We start from the raw sequence: 18776 nt of genomic DNA, 5'->3' as shown, positions 1-18776 counted from the left end.
GCCTGTGCAAACTGCACAGGCTAATCTGGGATGACACTTTATGCACATGCATTAATTCATAGAGCCTGGCTTATATGCAAATGTGAATGGCAATTAAATTAAAATGTCAATGTATATATAAATGCTAGTTGTAACATGCTAGTTTAAGATGTGAACGTGTATTATTTGTAGCAATGCTCTTAAGATATTAGTACCGTAAAGCAGTGATTTTGTGCTGAGACAGTTTTAACACCAATAAATAACTTTAATTTAAGAAATGTTTTTAAGCACATTTTTAATTATTTTGATACACTTTTTTACATCACCTTTATTTTCAGCTACAGCACATTAAATCTGCGTTTTACAGTAGATACTTTGTTCATGTATTATACTAATTCTACTCTATGAGAGAGCTAAAAGTAGGAGTAAGTGTGTTAGGAACATATGAAATAATAGAATATGTACCAAATCCTTCATCTGGCTGGCTCTCTGCAAAGACATGGGCCATAACTTGACATTTGGTTCAGGATTTCAGAAATTGTGCTTCATTTGTTTATGTAAGTTTTATTCCTTCCATTATTACATTTTGTAACAATAGTTCACTATCAAAAGATGATTACAAAGAAATCTGATATATGAAGTAATGCTTTTCTTGGAAGAAAGACTTACAATAAACTACGTTTAAACCTGATAATTTCTTAATCCTAACAGCCAAGAAAGTTTGAGGAAACAGAATGTACATGGAAATACATACATGAAAAATCTACATGGAAACAGAATATGTGACCCAGATAGGAAATACATGTATTGCAAAGTTGCAAGGAAATAGAAAATATGACACACCTAAATGGACATATGGAATACAACAAAGTTGTAAGGCAATAAGAAATAATTATGAAAAAGCTATAAGGAAATAGGAAATATAACAAGGCTATAACGAAATAGCCCAAAGGGAGGTAATTATGGTTCTATTTCAAGGGAGATCACTCACCTGCTCCAGCAGCCTGCATGGCAGCCAGGTCATCACTGAAAGAAACAGGACTGCATTTTAAGGGACTTCTTCATAAATTTTCATTTTTTAACAATCTCAATGAAATCAGTAACTAAATTGTAACATTTGAAATATGTCTAAATAATATTAACGACACGAAAAAAAGATAATATGAAAAAATGTTCTGCCCTGAGGTTAAAAACCGAGACCTCTGGAATCAAATGCCGACACGTTACTAGTACACCTTCTTCCAACACCTTCTTCCTCACAGTCTTTTCAATATGTATGGAAGTTTAAATGTTTTGTTGGTTATGCAAAATTACCTTTGAAACGTATTACATAATTATACTTTATTACTATCAATAAACAAACATATATTGAACATTTTTCTGAATTAGGAGTGCTTCTCTATTTGTTTGAACTAGTAAAATTGTCAAGTATCTTTTTTAGGGTTGTTGTGTAGTGAAAGCTATTGCCAACAAATAAACACAATTTTTTGTTAGTTAATTCTGTTAACAATCACTAATTTGTCTTTGTTACGATTTGTTACGAATGACAGTGCAGTGAAATATATTAACAAGAAAAAAAACGAACTGTGAAGAGTAAAAAATCATTTCAAGCTCATTTTTTAACAAACTGACCTTAACAATTAGTAATACAAAGAGCACATAATAAGCTGTCATACTCATCACGTCTAGGGCTCCTGCGTTTAATCTTGACGATACATTTGGTTTCCACGACGCCATGAACATTGCGCGCCCTGGCCACATACTCCGCAGAGTCGGCAACCATGACATCTCGCAGTTCTAGCACTTCTTTGCTCTGATAGGTCGATATTCTGTAGCGCATGTCATGTGACAGGTCCAGGGCTCCTCGATGCCAGGTTACTGGATTATCGAAATATTCCTTCTATGTACTACTTCGTCAAGTAGGGACAGGAGATTATTCCAATGACAATAATATTAATTTGTAACTATTATATCCTATGGTACATTTTGAATTTTTTTATCATGTCCTATGGTACATTATTATAATAAATTACTATTAAGAAAAAATATGCAGCTATTTTAGCATTATGGAGCATTCTTAATCAATTATCTATAAGAAAAAGTATGCAGCAACGCGTAATATTTTCCATTTACCACTGTTTTTGCTATGCCTTCATCAGATTATAAAAGCAATTTTTTTTAAGTTTTTTTTTTATTTTTTGTTGTAAATTGTTACATTAATCAACAAGTATGTGCACATGAAATTATGCTTTTTCAGGTATTTATCAAAATGATGTTCTTACTTACAATCGAAGGTTTGATCTTTTATGCAAGGTTCACTTTGCGTTTATTATATTCTATTATTTCATATACACTACATTGCAACGTACCATTTGGCTCTGGCGTGCCATCTGCACGCACTTCAAGGCGGAGTCTGTCTCCCTCCTCCAACTCAACAACCTTTGGCAGTTTGACCTTGAACCTTGGAGGGTCACCAGAGGTCAAGGTTACATGTCTGGGCTCCTGGGACACCATCTGGGCGCGCTCTGCAGAGATTTCCTCATATGTCTTTGGCCGTGGTGGGCTCTTGGCTCTCGCTAGAAAAGCAAAGGACAATACATTTTCCTTGCAAGTGCATACGACTATACTTTTTTTAGCCTCATCAAAATGCACCATTTGATGGTTGTTAAACGAGTATTTGTTTGAACACTCATTGTGTTTTGAGAAAACTGGGCATAATGCATGTGCGTAAAGTGTCATCCCCGATCCTTGAAACTAAAAATACCATAAAAGCGGAAAGTGTCATCCCTGATAAGCCTGTGTGGACAGCACAGTCTAATTTGGGACAACACTTTACGCACATGCATTAAACCCAGTTTTCTCAGAACGCGGCTCATGTCTCTCTTTTATATCTCAGTACATATTTACAGATCTAATTAAATCAAAAGCTTTGCAAAATCTTGGACAAAGTGAATGACACAGTCATGTTGTAATAAAAAAAAAAAGTAAGTTTCCATGGTGTACTAATAAATGCACTTAAATCAATGCAACATTACAAATGAGCCACGCTTGTTGAAAACTTGGCTTAATACATGTCCCTATAATATTGTCCCAAATAAGTGCACGCAGTCTGCACAGGCTAATCAGGAATGATACATTCTGCACTTATGGAATTTCGCAAATAAATGGAGTCTTTTCTAAACAAAAATGCGGTCTAGATGAAATGTTACTTTCCTGATCAGCCTATACAGATAACATAGGCTCATCTGGGACTATTTTTTACATGATTAAATTACAAAACAGTAAGCCTGGCTTTCCCAGAGAATGGCTCACTTATTACATGTATATGCATTTAATATGATAATTAAGAATGTGTAATATTACCTAATGCAATAACTAAATCACATTACACAATACAAACAATTTTAACTAATAAACCATAATCACACAATAATTAATAATATTCCAAGGCAGCAATCCAAAAGCTCAAATCAAACTCACCAATAACACGTAGAGAGGCTGAACACTTGGAGCGTCCTGCGCTGCTCTGGGCCAGACAGTAGTACAGTCCTTCATCACTAGATGTCACCTTACGGATCGTGATCTCTATGTAACCTTCAGAATCCATGCTGATCGTGTACCGTCTGCCATCAATGATGTCCTTCGTATCCTTTTGCCTGGGAATAATTTCAAGATTAGACCTATTATATTTTCGATGATGTCCTTCTTATCCTTTTGCCGGAGAAGTATTTTTAGGTTTAGACCTGTTATATTTGAGCTCAATCACATCTGAAATCTTAGGCATACTAAGGTACTCAAAAACTTGTCCGGGTATAAACTTTTATTTGTATCAGTTGAAGAGAACTGTCCATGATCAGGGAATAAACATCTGACAATCCGCACATTAGACAGACATCAAACCCAAAATATGCTCTTTAAATCAAATGCAAAACATGACAACAAAAGTATTAAGGGAATTCCCATACAACAATTATTTCAAAACCTATTGTACATGAAGTAAACTCCATGTATTAAAGTGAAGCTAAATTATATTCAGCTGAACAAATGTGATATGCAGTAAATTAATGTTGATTTTTTAATAATCAGTATATAACTACAATGGCTCTGATAAAACATAATGCAGAATAGACATGAATTTTTCAAAGTACAAGTTATAAATGAACTAAAAATAAAATAAATTTAAAACATACATTTACAAGCATTGTTACTGTCTTACTCTGATAATTCAATAAAGTAAGGGGGCTAACTCTACCATTTTGTTGTTGGCATCGGATTTCCATCGACCTTGCAAGTGAAGGTCGCATCCTGACCTTCGTTCATCGGTGAGGTCAAGGGGCATGATGGTGAACGCTGGTTTCCGGGTGATCTCGTAACGCTTTGGTGACGGTGATTTTCGGGCAGCTGTAAGGATATGATATTTGCAAACATTGTTTTAAATACACAATGTAACAGACTTGAAACATTTGTTTTTGATTGTTTTGTTATGGTACACTTAACATGTTATCAAACCTATGAGAGGGCATATATAATTTCAAATAAAGTGATTATCTATATTATATTACTATCAACTTGTTAAACATTAATAATGTATATCTGAAGAACATAATGATATTCCTAGAAAAGAAAACCAGTAACATTAACTCTTTCAGTGCTGGAACCGAATTTTGAAGGCCTTTGCAAACAGTTGGGATCCAGATGAGACGCCACAAAACGTGACGTCTTATCAGAATCCAAACTGTTTGCTATTCTTTGAAAACAAATCGAAGAAAATGCTAATTTAAAAATTCAGCAGACAACATTTTAGCAGACGACAAATTTCCCAGCATGCAAAGGGTTAAATAAGGTGCTTTCAGATTGCAATACGGTATGCAATCTACAATTACTGACAAAAAAGTATGTATTGTAATTCTATGAATCCATGCTGTTGTCGATGTCAAAAGAAAGCCATGCTTACCTTCCACTGAGACTGTGGCCCTGCATTCTGCTTCTCCGAACGCGTTCACTGCCTTCACACTGTAGGTACCGGCATCCTTGGTTGAGGCCGAGAGAATTTCAAGGTTCAACGAGACCATAGTTGTTCTATGAAAAAAACGATTAAATCTCAATAAGTTTACCTTAGGAAAGAAACAGTTTAAATATTTGGTTGTTTAAGAAGTTGATCAATAATGGGGAATATAAATTATCCATGATTATGATTGTGAACTTAAATCAATACTCCTATGATATGGCAGTATGCTCTTTATAAATAGTATGACAGAATGCAAGTAAAATCAGCTAACAACTACTACAATCTGTGAAGTTAAAATAATGACTCAACAGTGATCAAGGAAATGTTACTGTACATGTAAATACAAGCTGTCATAGCATACTTTCAATCTGCAATTATCAGTTTAAACCTATTAATTGCATAAGAACACACACATTTTAGGGTCTATATACCCAATGACATATACAATTAAACCTTTTCTATAAAGAAGGTTCTAGAACATAACCCTAGGAACTCACACTTAGCAGACAGAACACAAGTCAAGTATTATGAAACGTTTAAGGCTAAGTATATAAAGATTGGACTTCCGAAGTTGAGGCTAAGTAAGTATATTAAGACTGGACTTCACAAGTTGAGGCTAAGTATATAAAGATTGGACTTCAGAAGTTGAGGCTAAGTATATTAGGATTGGACTTCAGAAGTTGAGGCTAAGTATATTAAGATTGGACTTCAGAAGTTGAGGCTAAGTATATTAGGATTGGACTTCAGAAGTTGAGGCTAAGTATATTAAGATTGGACTGCAGAAGTTGAGGCTAAGTATATTAAGATTGGACTGCAGAAGTTGAGGCAAAGTATATTAAGATTGGACTTCAGAAGTTTAGGCTAAGTATATTAAGATTGGACTTCAGAAGTTGAGGCTTAGTATATTAAGATTGGACTTCAGAAGTTGAGGCTAAGTATATTAAGATTGGACTTCAGAAGTTGAGGCTAAGTATATAAAGATTGGACTTCAGAAGTTGAGGCTAAGTATATTAAGATTGGACTGCAGAAGTTGAGGCTAAGTATATAAAGATTGGACTGCAGAAGTTGAGGCAAAGTATATTAAGATTGGACTTCAGAAGTTTAGGCTAAGTATATTAAGATTGGACTTCAGAAGTTGAGGCTTAGTATATTAAGATTGGACTTCAGAAGTTGAGGCTAAGTATATTAAGATTGGACTTCAGAAGTTTAGGCTAAGTATATTAAGATTGGACTTCAGAAGTTGAGGCTAAGTATATTAAGATTGGACTTCAGAAGTTTACGCTAAGTATATTTAGATTGGACTTCAGAAGTTGAGGCTAAGTATAATAAGATTGGACTTCAGAAGTTGAGGCTAAGTATATTAAGATAGGACTTCAGAAGTTTACGCTAAGTATATTTTGATTGGACTTCAGAAGTTTACGCTAAGTATATTAAGATTGGACTTCAGAAGTTGAGGCTAAGTATATCTAGATTGAACCTCAGAAGTTGAGGCTAAGTATGTATATAAACACTGAAGATGTTTTTGAGTCACAACTCCAAGGAAGTGTGAACTCACCGTTAGCAGACAGTGTCCACCAGGGGTGATCTCCATGCCATCCTTGAACCAGGTCACGCGCGGGTTAGGTACCCCTGTGACAGAGCACATCAGACGGATCTTGTTACCCTCAATCACTGAACGGCTTTGCAGACGTGCTGTGAAATCGGGAGCCTTCTCGTAGGAGTATTTCGGTGTGTCTGCTGTTGGTTTGGCAAAAGTGTCTCGGCCGGCTGTGCTTGGCAACAGAGGTTCCTCTACAGGTTTGCTGACTGAATTGGTGAACAAGTTATTTACAGTAAAGTTATCAATATGATAAACCCTTTGCATGCTGGGAAATGTGTCGTCTGCTAAAATGTCGTCTGCTGAACTTCTAAAATTAGCATTTCTTCGATTTTTTTCAAAGAATACTATTAGAATAGCAAACAGTTTGGATCCTGATGAGACGCCATGTTCTGTGGCGTCTCATCTGGATCCAAACTGTTTGCAAAGGCCTTCAAAATTCGGTTCCAGCACTGAAAGAGCTAATGAGTATTTTTCACTTGTTATCTTTACTGATCTACAATAATTTATGTTGCTTTAATTACTGTAGGACAGTGATACCATTATAGTGATTCAAATACATTTCAATATAATGGAAAATTACACAACATCAAATTATATGAGTCATGTTCTGGTTAAATTGGATTAAATGCATGTGCCGTAAAGAGTTGTCCCAGATTAGCCTGCGCAGACTATTAAGGGATGAAACTTTCCGCTTTTATGGAAATTTTCGTTTACAGGAAGTCCATTGTAAAATAAAAATCAATGTAGGCAAAAAGTATTTTACCTGATAAGCCTGTGCGAACTGCAAAGGCTAATCTGGGACAACACTTTATGCACATGCATTAAGCCCAGTTTTCCTGGAAACGCGACTCATATTAATACAAAGTGAGAATCACTGACCTTGAACCCTGACTCTAGCCTCAGTGGATGCAGACCCAGCCTTGTTTTCAGCATGGCACATGTAGTGTCCTTCATCGCTTGTGAATATCTCCCTGATCCTCAGAATACACACGTTCTCCTCAATTGTGACGGAGTAATGGCGACCTGGGTGGATCAACTTTCTGTCCTTGAACCTGAAACAGAAATACCGTTTGTACACATCAGCATACCTTTCGCTTATTAAGTATCATAAGAAATACAGTACAAATCGATACAGCTATATTACTCCATAGTGATAATTGCAACAACGCACGAAACAAACAACAATATATGAATAAAATGAAAAAGAGGTCCCCTGACAGTGTGATTGATTAATACTTCAGATTGGCTCCGTGGTTCTCTCCCCTGTTAAATGATATTGAGCACGTGACTGCAATTTCAAAAGCGCTACATTTTTAATATTAACCCTATTGTACTTAACACTCCAGCTATTGTCATAGCCTAACAAACATCCACCCACCATTGGATATCACATATCTAGGTGTTTCTATTGTCATAGTCTAACAAACTGCCACCCACCATTGGATATCACATCTAGGTGTTCCCTCCACCCGGCATTCCAGGCGAGCCTCTGTGCCTTCCAGGATGGTCATGTCCTCCAGTTGCTGGGTGAACTTCGGTGGCTTGTACTTGTCTGGGACAGATTCTAAAAGGACATCAGCCATTACAATCATGAATCCAGCATGGAAGAGGCCTTTACATCCAGGTCTCAGTTGCTCAAATCTTCTAACGAAGGGTTTAGGTAATAGCCATTAAGTTTAATTACTTACTTAAATAATTAATATCAATAAAGATATAAACAGATTATTATTTAATTATTTGCAATTCCAGACGAATTGATGTTTATACAGTAAGTTTTATAACATTATTCATACATTTGCTTGACATTTGAGTTTATTGGCTGTTTAAGTTTTTACCAATAGAGCCCTGGCATGAAACTGAACTTTGTGCCTTAAAGAATACATCAAGTTATATACCTTATACATACTTCAACAATAAGAATACAGGATGACCCTGACCCACTTACCAATGACCTTGAGGTCACAGTAGCAGGAGGCCTGACCAAGGTCATTGTTGGCCACACACCTCCACTGACCAGCGTGTTCTTTGTCCACTCGCCTGATGACAAGTCTGTACACGCCTGTCGTGTGCTCAAAGGTGAAGTTCTCACTTTCAGTGACCATGACCCCATTGTAGTACCAGGTGACCTGTGGCTCAGGTCGTGTTGTGACTATAAATAGATTTCCATCATTCAAAAGCTTGTTAAATCTAAATAACCTCACATTTTGGCTTGATCACTGCGTATAAATGCCTGTCACTTATGGATACACTATTGTGTTATATTCTGGGTACATATTTTAGAAACAGTTCTAGGTTTCATTTTGAATGATTTTGAGAATGCTTTCAGAGTGGCAATGGAGCTGGCAACATATCCACCATGCAATGGCAATTTTTTAACATGGGTAGATTTACATTTATAACTTTGATTGTTGAAATGTCATGATTTATTTTTTATTTTTATCGCACATTTTCTTTATTTCCAATAATCTGTCAAATCAACCACAGCAAACAAACTGAGCACAAGAACCTTCAATCACAGCCAAGGCTCCTGTCATAAAACTGTATGTATGTGCACTTATTTTACTCATTATAAAATGTTTACAGCAACAAAACTTAATTATAAATCATATCAATTATCAAGTGAGTGAATGCATGATGAAATTGTATGTTACCTGTGACGCTGAATTCTACGGACTCGCCCAGTTTTCTCGTTTGGTCAACTAGTGGCAGCAGGAATCTAGGAGCAATGTCTGTGTCACGCATGCTGGTGTCATAGTCATGCTTAGGATAGCTGGAAAACATCATTAACCCTTTACCACTTAGATACGTATTAAACCCTTTACCACTTAGATACGTATTTAACCCATTACCACTTAGATATGTATTAAACCCTTTACCACTTAGATACGTATTAAACCCTTTACAACTTAGATACGTATTTAACCCTTTACCACTTAGATACGTATTTAACTCTTTACCAATTTGATACGTATTAAACCCTTTACCACTTAGATACGTATTTAACCCTTTACCACTTAGATACGTATTAAAGCCTTTACAACTTAGATACATATTCAACCCTTTACCACTTAGATACATTTTTAACCTTCTACCACTTAGATATGTATTTAAACCTCTACCACTTAGATACATATTCAACCCTTTACCACTTAGATACATATTTAACCCTCTACCACTTATATATGTATTAAACCCTCTACCACTTAGATACGTATTTAACCCTCTACCACTTAGATACATATTTAACCCTCTACCACTTAGATACATATTTAACCCTCTACCACTTATATATGTATTAAACCCTCTACCACTTAGATACATATTTAACCCTCTACCACTTAGATATGTATTTAACCCTTTAGCACTAAGATACTTATTTGACGAATTTGTAGTTTCTAAGAAAGTTCAATATAAATAAAGACCTTTCTTACTAGTTTTAAGTTGTAAAGGCTTCATTTCCAACCCTTAGATATTGATGAACAGCAAACAGCTTAAAACCTGAACAGACAGCGAGTTACCCGCAGGCTGTTCTGGTTTTATGCTGTTTGCACATGGCCATTTACAATTTGCATCAAAGAGGGAAAGGGTTAAGGAAATCAAATTATTTAGTAATTGTTCACAAAGCAAATGCCACACAATTTCCTCTAAAACTTAACTACATTATCTACTAGAACACAATTGAAAACACACACAGAGTTATTCATTTTCAGTGATTCAACAATATGGAAAAAAGTATTAAGGTTCTGTTGTTTGTCTCATATTAAACTAAAACAATATTTTGGAAATGTGAATATTTATCTTCTGCCCTATTTTCTGCTAAATAAGCACATAATTATATGAGAAGTTCTTATATTCGTATTCAGCCTGTGTGGCATCATATTTCACAATGGAAAACATATTTTTGAATGTCATGACATTTTTTGTATCCTCTGCTGACAAATCCAACAACATGATTTTTGTCTAAATAAATCCCTGCATTATTAACATTCGAAATGAGCTTTTTTGCATTATCTTCTGACAAATACAAACACAGGAGTTGTTTTTTTCTACAGAAATCCCTTCATTATTCACATTCAAACTACAACACAATGTCTACATACTGGACGGGTTTCAGCCTCTCTTCTGCCTCCTCTCGCCTCTTCCTGCGATGGCGAATCTCCTCAATAGTGAGGGACGCACTTGTCTTCACGGAGCCAAACTCGTTGGAGGCCTTGCAGGTGATGCGGCCCGCGTCCTCAAGTTCAAGGCCATTGATGAAGAGAGAGGCAATGTTCTCAGAGTACTTCATTGTGTACTTGGCTGAGTCAACTATCTCTGTGCCATCCTTTGTCCTGCATTGAAAAAACAACCACTTGAAATGAAATAAACATTTATATAAATCATTGATTGCCAAGTCAACAATCTCTGTGACATCTTTTATTCTGTGGTGCAAAATACATGAAATTTAATAAAAAAACTTTTTTTGAATAAGATTTAACATTAAATGTATAAGATATTTAATTGTGTGCTTGGTAAAGTCAATAATCTATGTGCCATTCTTTCCCTGAGATTAAAAAAAAAACTAGAATGATTTTAAATTCTCCAGAAAAATATACATTGCCATCTAGGACAAGTATCTTTGACAATTAAGCTTTCTTTTTTTAACTGAAACTAGCAGATGTTATCAATAATTTTTTTCAGGAGTTTCATAATTTCTTTATCAAATTAGTTCAGAATTTCATTACAATCATGCTTATAAAATTGTAAACTAAAACCCCCAAAATAAAGATTTGGCCTTTTTCTGCTGTCTCTTTACCAGACAATGTTGGGTTCTGGTTTGCCAGTTATCTTGCATGACATCTCAATTCTGGAGCCTTCGTAACCATGGATATCTTCCAGTTCCTCACACAGCACTGGGGCGTGGTCAGGCAGTTCTAAAACACAATCATTTGAATCTTGCTTTGTGAAAAGGGAGTTTAATGCATTTGCTTACAGTGTTGTTCCAGATTAGCCTGTGCAGACTGCACATGTTAATCAGGGACAACACTTTCCGCTTAACTGGATTTGTGTCAAGAACAGTCTTCTTTTCAATGAAAAATACAATACCAGCAGAAAGTGTCTTCCCTGATAAATCTGTGCAAACTGTACAGGCTAGTGTGGGACACCACTTTACGCACATGTATTACAATACCTTTTCACAGAGTGAGGATCTCTTGTAAGATGTTATCCTCCATTTACAAATCAGGTTATAGAGTTGGATGAATAAGATGCCATTAATAAGTGTCATATAGACTTTTCAATTTTGTTTGTTGGAGAAAAGTTTGTCTCATTTTAAAATGTTCCTATACACTTTTGTTTATAATATTTATTCTTTGTGTTTAATAATTAAGTTGTATTTCCCAGAAGAATACCACAAAAAGGAGTATACCACAGCCCCTAAATAAAATGTTTCAGTTTAGAAAATGATCATATTTGGTACCATAAATAAATTAGTTCATATACAAAGGCTGCCAGCACAGAGGAAAAAGTAACCCCTCTATGTCCCTTTTTAGCAAACACTAAATGGTATTGAGCACAATACAATTATCATGGGTCACAAACTCCCATGATCCTTACCCATAATGATGTTTCTTGGCAACACGCCAAAGTCTCCCTCCTTCCTGAAGATGGCGCTGTCACGGGCCAGACGACCAATGGGAAGAATGTCAAAGTCATCCTCCTGAAAGTGGGTCACATACAACCATTTAAATAGAGGTATTAATAAAATACCAAAGTAATATTATATATTCAAGATAGTGGGAAAATGTACACGTGATGGAAGCCTTCATTTAAACTAGTCATCAATGTTGGTAGAAGAGCAGCAAATATGGAAATATGGGAACCTACAATGGAATGGTGTCATAAGAGTCGAAGGAAAAGAAGACACCTTATACAGACACAAACAATACTATTGTGCATATGAGTACTTACTTTATATACATTACACATTAGGGTTTTGCAGATTTTAAGCAAGAAAGGAAATAACATGAAACATGTCATCCTGTAATTTGAAACAATAGAGGGGTTTATAAATTGTCGCTTTTAACATTATTAATGTCAACAAAGTTAATAAATATTCAACCCCCCCCCACCCCCAACAAAAATAAATAATCTTAATCTACAAGCCCAAGCACTTATAAGAAAATACGTGAGATAAACAAAATATCTATGAAAAACAACAGTTTACTGCTTATAAGTGGATATGTTCATCCTATAAATTTATGACTAACCTTGTGCCTGTTTCTCAGTCTGTAGTCTTTGTGGTGTTCCCTTGACAACGGCTTGCCTGTCAGGTGAGCCCCGCCCTGGAAACACATGGCAACCATTGTTATGCATTGGTAAAAAATGTCATGAAAGAATTGTAACATTAAAACATTGTGAACAAGGTAAAAATGTCATGAAAGAATTGTAACATTAAAACATTGTGAAAAAGGTCATGGTCATGAAAGAATTGTAACATTAAATTACATTGTAAACAAGGTCAAATTTGTTATAATATCTTAAGCTGTTGGTTATTTGGTCATGACGGTATTAATATCTTAATATATAAAGTATTTGGAAAAACTACCACAGTGATGCAAAAACTATCAGTAATAAAGTTTAAATTGCTGCGTCAACAGTATTCTTCAACATAATGCACTCTCTTATAGAATGCAAGATTTTGTATATAAAAGCAAAGGCAACCATGCCGGGCACAGTATCAAAACGTTATCCACTGAAGTTGTATGAATACTTTAGTGACGTGAAGAAGTGATGTATAATAAATGAAGTGTTTCCATAGTTACCTCCTGTTCATCGCTGGTTGTCTTGCAGTGACGCGGCTGTTGCAAGTGCAATGAAGAGAAAACAATACAACCATGGGTTAACAACCTACAAGCTTCACAATAAAGCACTGTCTACAACAGAAAACGAAATGCGGGATGATAATGAATACTTCTTATGATCCTTTATAATTAAGTTATCTTCATACCAAATCTGATATGCAAAATTTCTCAGATAGCTTTTTTTCTACCTTTCATTTTAAATATATCTTTATTTTATTTAGTGTAAGTGTATGTTCTTATTGCCTGTATTAATTGATTACATTTCAACTGTCTTAAGTCTACCAAATTTAAGCAGTCAACTGAATGTTATAGAATTCAAAATAATAAATAGTAAAGAGATCACACAAAATGTAAAAGAACAAATTTCAAGCTTTATAAAAGCCAAATAATTAAAACCTAAGAGGGTCAGTGAAAAAAAGTTTTGTGAAGAAACTATGAATTAATACATGAGGAGAAGAGCGCCATGCAAACAATACCTGGCCTTAGAAATCCAGAAAACATGCCATTAAGGAGGAAAATACATTACTGGTATAATATCATGCCTACAAGATCTTTGTACAAAAAAAGAACAACAAAACATAAAAGATCCATTTTCTATTACAAACAACAAAACAACAACAACAAAATCATGACATACACAAATGCAATAAAAAATGATGACTGACCAGTATTTGGTCACAAACTTGAACACAAAGGATTGTAAAGAGAAGTAAGGAAATGTGGATATTGGGCAAATTAAAATGTCAATTTAAACAAAATAATGATCAAACATATATTGACACAACAAATGTTTTACAAAGACAGCAAGTTGAGTGAAAGACACTGGTGAGTTGAGACTAGAGCCCAGCCAGTCCCAGAGAGGAGCATGCACATCAGTTACTATGGTTACTTGTGTACTTACATTCAACCATGGGTGGTCTAGAGCCTCGTCTATGGTCATGCGTTGACTGTAAACAAAATATTATTCAATTTATCTATTAAGAGCTTGACTGGCTAATTGGATTCATTTGCACTTTTGGTTTAAAGGACTTTTTTTGCATTTAAAAGATTGCTGATTATTAACATTTACTTGTTAGTTGATAAACAAGTAGTCATAAGCATGTGGGTATTCCAAAAGGAGATCTTAAGTAACAGAGTCTTGTGCAATAATACAATGATAAAAACATACGATAATACAAATAATTATAGTTATAAATCTGATGAAAAGTATATATAATCATAATGTTTTACAAATAATCAAAAAAGGTAAACAACAACTTTTCTACGAAAATGAAAACATGTGACTGGAGGATAAAAAGGCGTGTTCCATTATATACCATACATGACTCGAACCATGCCAAAATGGGTCTCATGCCATTCGCCACCAGCTCAGCTCCAAACCAGCCTGCGCAGTCTGGTCAGGAGCTGTCTTGTCCACTCATGAAAACGTGAAGCCTTGCATGACTTTATACCAGGCAGCAGAGCTCCTGACCAGGCAGCGCATATGGCATAAAAACTGTTTTGGCATGAGGTGGGTCAAATGATTTCTTATCAATTGCTATATTATCACTGTTAATCCTTTACCCCGAAGATACGTATTTTGACGTGTCTGTAGTCCCTTAAAAAGTTAAATTTCATTAAAAATCTTTCTTACTCCATTCAAGTTTAAAAGGCTTCATTTCCAACCCTTACATACTGATGAGCAGCAAACAGCATAAAGCCTGAACAGACTGCAAGTTACTCGCAAGCTGTTCTGGTTTTATGCTGTTTGCACATAGCCATTTCACTTTGTGTCTGAGTGGGAAAGTGTTAAATAATGAGAGTCCTACCTCTTGTCCTTGAGAAGCAGTTTCTTAATGAAGTCCTTGCCCTCTGCCGACACATTTTCCCACACCTCGTCGTCAAAGTCGTAGTCCACCTTGTTGATAAAGTTGAACGTCTCGTGGTCGTTGTCCCCCGCAAAAGGCGAGTAGCCACTTAGTCTGCAAAAACAAGAACAAAAATCCAATAAAAATAATGAAAAAAGATTCAACAACATCTTTTCTACAGAAAGTAACAGGTCAAGGAGGAAGGGAAGAATGAAATCAGTGTACTATGATGTTTGATAATGTGTTGGATAATGCAAAACAATGCACATCAAAGGTGATTATGGTAACAAAGAAATTTAAATGTTACCATTAACAGAACATAACACTGCATTAAATTCACGGTTGATATATTTATTTCGGCTTAAATAAATAAATTTTGTAATTCCACTTGTGCATGCCCTTGCAAATTTACAAATTTATCTACAAAAGATAATCAAATTGATATCAGACAATTTAAGTATAAATAATCCGAGCAGGCAATGTTTCACAATCGATTCATACAATTACTTAATTGTTACAGCTCTACCATAGAACCATATCAAAAGTACGACTACGTTACTTACAGCACGTAGGAAACGACTCCCAGCGACCACATGTCCGCGGAAAAGGACACCGGCTCATAGTTGATGATTTCAGGGGCACAGAACTCTGCAGTCCCAAACAGGACCTTCACTTGCTTCCCTTCCTCGAGACGCTGAGCAAGACCAAAGTCAATGATCTTCACATCGTTGCTGTCCTTGGTGACGCACATTACATTCTCAGGCTAGAAAACATAGGATCACAAGTGGATTTAAAAAAATATTTGTTTATATTGATTAAAATGTCAATATTGAGCATGAAACTATTTTCAATGTATATGTTTATATATCGGATACTATAGTTGTGTGCTCAACTGTTGAATTATTATTTTTATTATTAAAATTCATACCATTATTATATATTAATATAAAAGAGCACATTCATGTCATCAAAATAACACTAATGCACATAAATGTTTGTTTTTTCCATATTTATGTTATAAAACTGAAGAGTCTTCATGGCCTTCCTTGTTTGATTTTAATTTTCTAATTTCAACCCTACAAACAACAGTTCCATTGCAACTTATTCAAACATTGCTGTTCCAACTCAGAAGCAAAATGTAAATGGCTATATGAAAATGCGCGTGACTCGCAGGCTGTTCTGGTTTTATGCTACTTGCATATAGCCATTTTCCCTTTGCTTCTAAGCGGGCAAGTGTTAACCCTTTCCCCATAAGAAGCAAAGTGAAAATGGCTTATGCTACAAGCATAAAACTTGCAGTCTGTTCAGGGTTATTCTGTTTGCTGCTCATCAGTATCTAAGGGTTGGAACAGAAACCTTTAAAACTTGAATCTAGTAAGTAAGGTCTTCTATTAAACTTGACTTTCTAAGGGACTACAAATGCGTCAAAATACGTATTTCACTCTTCCAGTGCTGGAACCAAATTTTGAAGGTCTTTACAAACAGTTTGGATCAAGATGAGATGCCACAGAACGTCTCATCAGGATCCAAACTGTTTGCTATTCTGATAGTAATTCTTTGAAAAAAACAAAGAAAATGCTAATTATAGAAATTCAAGCAGACGACATTTTAGCAGACTGACAAATTTCCCAGCATGCAAAGGGTTAAGGGGAAAAGGGTGAAATCAGTCTCTGACCTTGATATCAAGGTGGACGATGTTCTGCTGGTGCATGTGTCTCACACCCTGACAGATCTGCCTCATGTACGTGATGCAGTCCTGCTCTGAGAACTCATACTCCTGCTGCACCAGCCGGTCAAACAGCTCTCCTCCACTCAACCTAAACATGAGGGTATAGATTATGCATCAACTAGCTATCACATTAATTTGGGAGAAAAAAATCCTGCACACGTCGGTCAAACCTTCCACTCAACCTGCACCAGAAGTTGTTCTTCTGCTGGACCTAATGGTCAAACCTTCACTCAACCTGCCGCAGATTTTATATATAAATATTATACATTTTTAATGTATTATTAAGTTGGAAAAAACAACAACAGCCTTGGTAGAATAAACTTAACACTAGGCAATTGTTCAATTTATTTATTATGAGTTGAGAAACCCATAGACTTGATACATTTTAATATTTAGATTAGATATCCACAAATATTAGTGTCCAGTGAATATAAATGGTAGTACTGTATTTAAATTTCCTAGTTGTCAGACCAAACATCTTCATAAAACAATAAGAAAGATGCAAGAAGACACTCATAGTTCAAGAATCATAACCATTTCTACAGACTGATCTGTCCATTGCATATAATGGATTTACTGTACTAAACTTTCCTTGTTATAAGACTAAACCTCTTCATAAAACAATAAGAAAGATGCAAGAAGACACTCACAGTTCAAGAATCATGACCATTTCTCCAGCCTGATCGAAGGCCTCGTGAAGTTGCATCAGTCTGGGATGGTGTAGACTGTTCATGATGTCTATCTCGTGACGTACAAGCTCCTTCTGGGTTGGTTTGCAGTGGATGAACTTTGCCGCCCAGTTTTTATTAGTTGCACGTTCGATGGCACGATGTACCACTCCGAATGCGCCGCGACCTAGCTCCTCGCAGATGATGTATTTTCCAAGGACGTCCCCTCGTATCTTTCCAATGTCAACTTGGTCACCGCGGAATGAGGAATCAACTGTTGTAACAGAAGCATTGATAATTGTGATTAATTAAAAAAATTAAATTGTTGATAAATAAATAATAGAAAACCAACATTACATTCAATACAGTTCTTTGATTGCATTAACTTTACACTTATATTCATGCATAAATATACCCAATATAATAAATACAATTAGTTTTATAGTGTTCACAATTAACTTGATTTTAATCAATGAAATAATATCCCTAAGAAAGTACTAGTATCTCAATAGTTGTGACACATGACTACTTAAACTAGAGCTTTGTCACAGACGTGACGTATACCCCCACGTGCTGCATTGACACAGACTATTTTGCATGCTGTCTTCACAAAACAAGAGAATCTAATTTATGGCAATTTTTAAGAATTATTATGCCATTATCATTTATGGCCATTTTTGTCCTTTGAACTCAAAGTGTGACCTTGACCTTGGAGATATCGTCATAATTCTTTCATGCGACACACTGTCCAATGATGGTGAACAAATGATTTTAAAATCTCACAATGAACAACATAGTTATGGCCCGGACAAGCTCATTTATGGCCATTTTTTTACCTTTGAACTCAAAGTGTGACCTTGACCTTGCAGATATCAACGTAATTCTTATGTGCGACACACCCTCCAATGATGATGAACAAATGTGCCAAATGATTTGAAAATCTCACAATGAACGACATATTTATGGCCCGGACAAGCTCATTTATGGCCATGTTTGACCTTTGAACTCAAAGTGTGACCTTGACCTTGGAGATATCAACAGTAATTCTTTTGCGCAACACACTGTCCAGTGATGGTGAACAAATGTGCCGAATGATTTTAAAA

The 18776-nt window shown here is 35.5% G+C and overlaps 1 protein-coding gene across 1 annotated transcript in view; it reads right to left on the bottom strand.

Moving 5' to 3' along the window:
- Positions 1 to 4240: 4240 nt before the first annotated feature.
- LOC127847357 (titin-like) overlaps positions 4241 to 18776 on the bottom strand; it is a 148043-nt gene continuing 133507 nt past the window's right edge. Inside the window, exons 118-134 of the mRNA XM_052379214.1 lie at positions 17656 to 17947; positions 16952 to 17093; positions 15840 to 16039; positions 15238 to 15390; positions 14331 to 14376; positions 13391 to 13426; positions 12836 to 12910; positions 12183 to 12285; positions 11383 to 11500; positions 10688 to 10918; positions 9239 to 9357; positions 8533 to 8736; positions 8025 to 8151; positions 7467 to 7639; positions 6543 to 6793; positions 4934 to 5058; positions 4241 to 4380 (exon numbers count right to left, since the gene is read on the bottom strand). Coding sequence (XP_052235174.1) covers positions 5032 to 5058; positions 6543 to 6793; positions 7467 to 7639; positions 8025 to 8151; positions 8533 to 8736; positions 9239 to 9357; positions 10688 to 10918; positions 11383 to 11500; positions 12183 to 12285; positions 12836 to 12910; positions 13391 to 13426; positions 14331 to 14376; positions 15238 to 15390; positions 15840 to 16039; positions 16952 to 17093; positions 17656 to 17947 — 2297 coding nt within the window. The 3' untranslated portion in view covers positions 4241 to 4380; positions 4934 to 5031. The remainder of the gene's footprint in view (positions 4381 to 4933; positions 5059 to 6542; positions 6794 to 7466; positions 7640 to 8024; positions 8152 to 8532; positions 8737 to 9238; positions 9358 to 10687; positions 10919 to 11382; positions 11501 to 12182; positions 12286 to 12835; positions 12911 to 13390; positions 13427 to 14330; positions 14377 to 15237; positions 15391 to 15839; positions 16040 to 16951; positions 17094 to 17655; positions 17948 to 18776) is intronic.

Source organism: Dreissena polymorpha, chromosome 10, assembly GCF_020536995.1.
Source record: "Dreissena polymorpha isolate Duluth1 chromosome 10, UMN_Dpol_1.0, whole genome shotgun sequence".
NCBI lineage: Eukaryota > Metazoa > Mollusca > Bivalvia > Myida > Dreissenidae > Dreissena > Dreissena polymorpha.
Note: the sequence above shows the minus strand (reverse complement) of the source record. Positions and strands in the feature narration are given on the sequence as shown.